This window comes from Montipora capricornis, chromosome 7, assembly GCF_036669925.1.
Source record: "Montipora capricornis isolate CH-2021 chromosome 7, ASM3666992v2, whole genome shotgun sequence".
NCBI classification, from domain to species: domain Eukaryota; kingdom Metazoa; phylum Cnidaria; class Anthozoa; order Scleractinia; family Acroporidae; genus Montipora; species Montipora capricornis.
In genome coordinates, this window is record NC_090889.1 from 33,633,192 (window position 1) to 33,640,691 (window position 7,500).

Consider the following 7,500-nt stretch of genomic DNA (forward strand, 5'->3'; position numbering starts at 1 on the left):
ACTCAGCAACGGACAGATTTTGTTAGCTTGCTTTATGCAAAACAAATATTGATGAAAAAGCAAATAACTATTGATACACAGTTTTTAGAAAGAGCAGAAGGAAGTCTCCGGGACGGTCGATCGTGAATAAAATATTTACGACATGAAAACAACATTAATTTTGAACCGTGAATATAGAATATAAAAAGTTACAATCAGCGACAAACATTTTGGGAGATTTTTGCTACGTTCAAATAAATCGCAAAAACGAAAGTGACATGGCCGGAATTCAGCGGGCGCCGTGAGTCAGTTACCGCGGCATGTTTACTCGCCAAACAGTGAAGTATCTGTGTCAAATGATGGCAAGATACCGGGTTTTTGTAAGTTTCTTTTTCTGTCAAGTGTCATAAAGTTTGACAATGAAATGAGCGAAGTCAAAACGAAGATCACAACCGCCCAACTCTTGTTTCTGCAAAGTCAAAATTTACTCTCAAAGACGCGTACGACGTTATTTATCACCAGGTAATTCCATCATTTTGGAAATAGCAGCTACTTTATTATTCATCTGCGTCACAAGTTTTCACTGATTTTGGGGCTCATTTTGTTGAAACTCAAGCACGCTTCCAACAGGCCTGTGAACCCTTCCTGCTTACAGAGCAATACTAAAAAACTTCTCCAATATCACATTTCAACCTTAAGCTCGAAAATTCAATACACAACATGATATTATAATTCACAAAGGCAGAAAATACCACAGAATCCTTTTCCAGCGAAAAATTTATTGAAACAAACAACATATTTGCTCTTAGAGGCGAAAACCTCTTCCTATTTCATTGCGTGCGTGAAGACAAGAAACTCAATCGTGTCAAATTACCATGTACTTCAGGTAAATACAGCTCACTTTGATTTCGTCTCGACGGGCGATAGATTGTTGTCGAAGTCCAGTACTCGTCGCTTTTGAGATTCCTGCCTAGTTTATCCAACTGACTTTCCATTATTGAGCTCCATAAGGGTATGTTTTGTTTAAGGATCCACTAAGACGCCATTCGCGTTACATGACTTTCGACGCCATTGCAGGCTAAGTTAATGATTCTACTGTGTCCACCAGAGAAATCTACGCAGTTCCACTACCCTCTCGATCCTAAGAAAATACGCGCAGAAGGCTCTATGCACAAAGATACCACTTACCAGGGGAGTGACAGGCAAGACTTTTACCGACACGGAAAAAAAACAATAACAAATAAAAAATAAAATAAAATAAAACAAACAAACTAAACGCAGGCCTCGACTGGGCATAGGCAACCCAGTAAAAAACGACGAAATCAACGCAGACCTCGACTGGTTTGCCATAGGCAACCCAGTAACGAGGAATTGTGCTACTTATGCCCAGACCTGCTCGTTATCACCTGAAACTCCAACACCGGCTGTGTCCGTTCAAGTCAGTCTAAGCCCTCCGGGCCCCTCCGTGGCTCCCCCCCCCCCCTCCCTCCCTTGTTGTAGTAAATTCTTAAACTGACTGGAAGGGACACGTAGCCGGTGTTGCATGATAACGAGCATTTCTGGGCATATGTAGCAGAATTCCTCGTTGTACTTCACTTGAAGATTTTTAACAACTGAAACAAATAGTTAGTTACGACGTTTTGACCGCACTACGGTCGAAAATGAACTAATTTAAAATCTTAGTTGTTGCGAACGTTTCAGTTTAATTAGCACTCATAATATTTAACTGAAGTGTAAGGCTTTGCGTTATTTTTTGCTGAGGGTATATGCAGCTGTTTATTTGTACAAAAGGTAGTGATCCTCGCACTTTAACAACTGGACAATTTAAGCAACTGTCTCTTTTAGCGCAAGGATCACTTTTACCTTTCGTCTGCGATCCGCACTTCAAATTCTTTCATTCATTTGTGCTTTCAAGGGAACACATGATCCCAACAAATTGACCTGCTCCCAACTGAGTGGCTTCGTAGCTCAGTTGGTAGAACATTGCATCAGCAACGCAGAGATCATGGGTCGAATCCTGTTGGAGCGCCTGATTTTTTTGGGTGTCTAGTCTCTAAGAGACAATTGCTTTGTCCTGTTAAGTGCGAGAATCACCTCTCAATTTCGTCTGTAACCCGCTCTTTAAATACACATCTCGTTCATGAATTTCTTTAGTTGCGGTCTATTGTTTGAGTTTCTATTTGTGACTTTGTTGTCTGTATTCCCAGACGCGAGAGATGTTGGAGTTGTGGACGCTTATCAAAATCGTCGTGCATCCAATTAAATACACGAGAAACTCAGGGAAAATCACCTTCCATTTTCTTGGTGATTACTTATTGAAAGTTTAGAAGTGATGAGGCTTTTTATTAATATATAAAAAATAATCATGTTGCAGGTCGAAACGGAAGAAGGCTCAAAAAAAGAAAAATGCACACAACCCATCATTCACTTTCAAAATAACCGAGGTTGCTCAACATCGCGAAAACGAGACACCAATCTTTACTGATGCAGTGTACAATGATCACCAGGAGAAGCTGGTTGGCATAAGAATTCACCCAAAGGGCGTAGGCGGTGGAACAGGCAGACATGTGGCACTGTTCATTCATTTGATAAGAGGAGACTACGATAATCTCCAAGTTTGGCCTTTTGCTGGAACAATCACTGTTAGCGTCCTAGATCAGAGTGATTCCTGCCCCCGTCGCGACATCATTCGGATCATACAAGCAAATCCTGATGTGCCGGCCCTCAAACGGCCTAGTGAAACCATTTGCCGCACCGGGTATGGCTATGAAAAGTTTGCTGGAATCGAAGAGTTCTTTGGTCCTCGATATGTGAATAAAGACGATGAATTGTTCTTAAAAATTGAGTTTTCGGGGTAATGATCGATACACTCAGAAGGTAACGCCTTAAAAATATTTTTCTCAAAGAGATTTCATTTCGCTATAGATCGCAAGAACTTCGTACGTAAGACGATGCAAATATGGGTGAACGTTATACCCAACTGTAGATTGCACTGATTGATACATTTTGTGGATGTTTGCAGGGAGAGAGGTGGATGGCTCAAGAATGCAAAAATGTGCATTCGGCCCGTACGTAAGGATGCGTCTAGTGCTAACATCTTTCCAACTGAAAGATGCGCGTTGCAATCCACTTTCAATCTGTGAAATCCTGTTGAAAGGGTTAAAAACGAATATGGTGGCGGACGAACATGCTTTAATATAGGGAAGATCTCGTTGACGTCACCTATTGTCATTAATGTGCCAACCAGAGCCTCATTGGCTCTCGAAACAAAGGGTCTTTTGTTCCTTTGGTTGGCACATTGGAATAACAAAAGCAATGTTTGTAAACAGATATCTTCCCTATAACGGTTTTCAATGATAAACCCATACCCGGACCGAAATTAGTGCATGTAAGCCACGTGAAAAATAGTTTGCTTTCTGGCGTCTTCCAATGGAGAATGTTTTTGTCTCCATGTAAACAGCCCCATAATCGATGATAAATGAAGTTCGGCTGTCTAAAAGAGATGTAGCAGCATATAGTCAGTAGTCCTTACACTTTGAATTGTGACGTCGCCAGTTAAGATTTCAAAGTACATCGGCTGTTCAGATATGACATAGTCATGGTTTTAGATATTTAAATGTCACAATGGAGTCTCAGAAACAGATCATTGGTGACTCAATAATTATGTCTTTTCTTCACATTTCATGACAATAACCATTAACTTTATTTGTTTTACCCATGATTACACAGATTATTAAAACGTTTTTTCTTGTTTTCTCCATACAGTAGTACAACACACACTATTACAAATGATTAAAATAGAAAACTGAATGGAGAAAAGCATGGTATAGTAAACTAGTTAGTGCCCTAAGTATTAAATTACTATTATTGCTCATTCATTATATCTAAGAAGAACAGCAGAGGTAAACTGCAGAACGCTGTCCGTTGACCTAATTATAAGGCCCAGATTTGTAGATTTGTAAATTTGTAGATTTGTAGACTTTGTCCTCTGATATTTTGCTCGCAGAGAATGATTTTTTTAACATAGTCTTAGGTTTTTGGTCATCTAGCTATTGACGTTTTGCTAAGATTACCAATTTTCTTGTGTTTTTCAAAGAAAATTTTGTCGTTTGAAACAGTAGTCAATTTGCGTTTTAAGCACATCATTTCTGTGCACTTTTCCAAGTTTTTATAATGTAATTTTTTGCAGAAAAAGGTGGTAACTTTATTAAAACAAATTCACTGCGTAAATTACATCTGTTTAAAAGACTTTTCTTGTGTTCACGTGGCGCCACAAACTTTCACCAGTGTGTTTCTTCAAACGCCCGTTTAAGAGGTTTCAACGCTTGTTCAATATGCATTTACTTTTTTGTTGAATCAAATATCGAGGGATTTTAATTAGCCTGCGAGCAGGCTCTCTCTCTTCGGTGGGAGAGAAGGAGAGCCTGCACGCATCCCGTTGAATTTTGAATGCCGCCTCCTGATGTCACGCTGAGAGAGCTGTCAAAAATTAGCCAATCAGCGCGCACCAGAAGTAAACATTGAAAAAACACACAGAAAACAGAAACCCACGCGTTGTGTATTTCAATTTGCCCGAGGCAGAAACTAAAAAAAACTGTAAAGGAAGGAAGCCTTCGCCAGAAAAGCCTAACAACTATTGCTGATGCTGTAAAGCGTAGCTGAATATTCAGTACGGTAATTCGTCGAAGTCCCTTCCGCGGAAAAAAGTTTTTCGTTCGTCAGGGAAAAATTTAGCACACAAACTTCAAACGACGGGAATCGTAATAGAGACATTCGTTTTCCCTGACCGCATCTCCACTGTGTGAGACTCGTCGACCACAACTGCTGCCAAATTTCGGTAAAGCGAAGCGGAATTATCTTTTTAAATTTATTTTAATGAAATACAGACATTACAACTGCTACATCACACTTTAATACTAGACAGATATTCTAATACCTACACCATTTTATTTCAATTGTGGTTATAGATATGTATTTTACTAATTCAATAATTTGAAAATTGGAATATTTTGTTTTCAAGTGTATCGGAGTATTGCGGAGTTACGAGGAGATCGAGCAATCATTTGTGGAGCCGCCTTTTCGGCTTAGCCTAATACTTGCTAAAATCGTGTAGAGTTCCTCTATCGTTAAATCAGCAACAGAGGCAGCCACGGTGACATGAAGTCGCCCTCGTATTTTGGCCGCTACGAAAAACAGTTGGGAAATAAGACTTTTCTCGAATTCTGTGGATAACAGAGATAGAACTTCCTTCCTTCCAGTAGAGAGGCCATTGCATCGCGTTGCCCGACCTTTAATTATGTAAAGTTATGGTAAATTGCAACATTCTACAATTTTCTCAGACGCATTTCTGACCACCTCATCTCTGCGAAGCGAAGAGGCTTTCTTGTTGTCGGAGCTTGTCAATGGTGACGTCACGAGGTAATTTAATTTCAGCCAATCAGTATTTTGCGTCCAAAATTTGGACGCGACATTCAAAATACAAAGCCATGCGGGCAGGCCCTCATTCTACCCCCAACCCCAGTCCCTCAGAGGGCCTGCTCGCAGGCTAGATTTTAATTTGAAAAGGTTGTTTGGTATGACTGGAGGTTCAGAAAATACTGAAGGAGTTTAGACCCAAATTTAGACTGATTAAAGTCTCACACAAAACTGGTTCAACATATTGAATAGCGTTGAAGCAGTTTGAACGTTAACGTTTGGAGAAATCTGGCATGCTCTCATCTGGCTCACATCTCTCATGGATGGGAGAGCCTGGAGTATTGTTTCTAGTGCCTTGCAATCAATGCGTTGGCGTTAACGAGATGTTTGAAAGTACTCTGGAAATTTGACTTTGTTTTTGCCCTCGTCTTTTACCCAACCTCCAGTCATTGTCTGCTCAAAATCTTTGTTGAAATCGGTCACTGAGTGTTGGACAAACCAACAATGCCACCATCAGAGTCGAGGGATAAGATTTTTACTGCGACAACCAGTCGAACAGGGAATCTTGACCGAAAATGTTTCATCTTCAATTACCGGTGGAGTGAGGCACCGGTATGCTCGCTCATACTCTGGAAACTTATTGGTAATATGTTGAAAGGGCGTCTCCATAGCGTCAGTTATGGACCGAATGAAATATATATGGCAATGAATCGAAGCAGCGTAGCCTGCCTTCTTAACATTAGTAAAATCACAGGAATATTTGATGAAAAATGCGGCTATTAAGGCTAACTGGCACAACTATACGAACAATTTAATGGCGATCATTTTCGTATTGGGTGTATAAAGGTGCAAAAAGGCGCAACTGCACCAAATGTCATGGCGGTATTAGTCACCTATTATTATTCACATGTGACGTTAAGCGCCCATGATAAGGAACCGCGTAGAAGTCTGGAAAGCACTTTCACAGAGTTTTTAAGCAAGCAACCGAGAAAAATATTCCTGTCAGTGTACGTTAGATCAATTGGCTTTTCTGAATGGCGTAATTACAAGTTGAGAAACTAAAGTATTTTGAGCAGGAGCCAATACAACGTAGTACCTGCCGAAATATAATACATTACTTAATCAAATCTATGCTGTATCGGCTCTTGCTCAAAAAAAAAAAAAAAAACATTTTTCAACTTTCACAGACTATTTATAGACAGGTCTAACTTTCTTCCGAGAACGTTAGGTTCAAGCAAGAGAACATTAGGTGAGAGAGCAAATCTCCTACATTTGACCTAACACACCCAAATAGGTTACAGTAAAACAACACTGGCATCAAAAATTTGATTTTCAGACTAAACTCTTTATCATTCCAAGCACTCTGTAAGTAGCTGAATTGTGTCATTAGTTCTGTCATACTCCGTGCTTTTCTCAAGGGCGACACCTTATTGGTCAGTTGGTGTAAAAGTGGACCACGTGGTCGTGCGAACCACTAACGACCTCACGTTCACGTTCACGTTCACGGACGCAATTTAAAAATAAGTTTCAAATAACTATCTTGGCAAACAGGAATTCGCACTTTTGCTTTATATTCTCTTGTAATGGCGTAAGAAAAAGCGGGATTTGTTTTCCATCAGTATTCAAAATGTAAGGGAAGTTCCTAACGAGAAGGGTATTGATCTAGTGTGCTAAGCTTATGGCAACTGGAGAGACATCTTTGCTACACTGAATTTCTTATATTGTGCAGGCATTTATTTTCGATGCTGCGAAATTTATTTCGGAATAATTCGGAAAACAGAGCATAATTTGTGCACTTTTCATCAAAGTGTTACCTGAACGAAGTCTACCGAAGTTAATGGCTTCCAACAATCTTTCTACCTACAGAACGTTCTCCTCCACATACTAACAAGAATTACGAGAGAGGTCTCCGCACAAAATCAGAACCCCTTATATGGGAAAAAATGAAACTTTCTCTGAAAATTGTTGTGTTATTCCCCTCGTCGCGTTCATTGGGTGACCTGTGTGGTGACGTATGGAACAACCTCGTTTCCAGGGTCTTCTCAGCCTTCAACATGGCGGCGTCCATAGCAGGATCTTGATCGCTTGTTTCAGGTAAAGATAATT

General features: G+C 40.1%; 1 protein-coding gene across 1 annotated transcript in view; it reads left to right on the forward strand.

Moving 5' to 3' along the window:
- Nucleotides 1-4,169, forward strand: part of LOC138057858 (uncharacterized) — a 30,704-nt gene extending 26,535 nt beyond the window's left edge. The window contains exon 3 of the mRNA XM_068903771.1: nt 2,354-4,169. Within this exon, the coding sequence (XP_068759872.1) occupies nt 2,354-2,837 (484 nt within the window). The 3' untranslated portion in view covers nt 2,838-4,169. The remainder of the gene's footprint in view (nt 1-2,353) is intronic.
- The last annotated feature ends 3,331 nt before the right edge of the window (nt 4,170-7,500 follow it).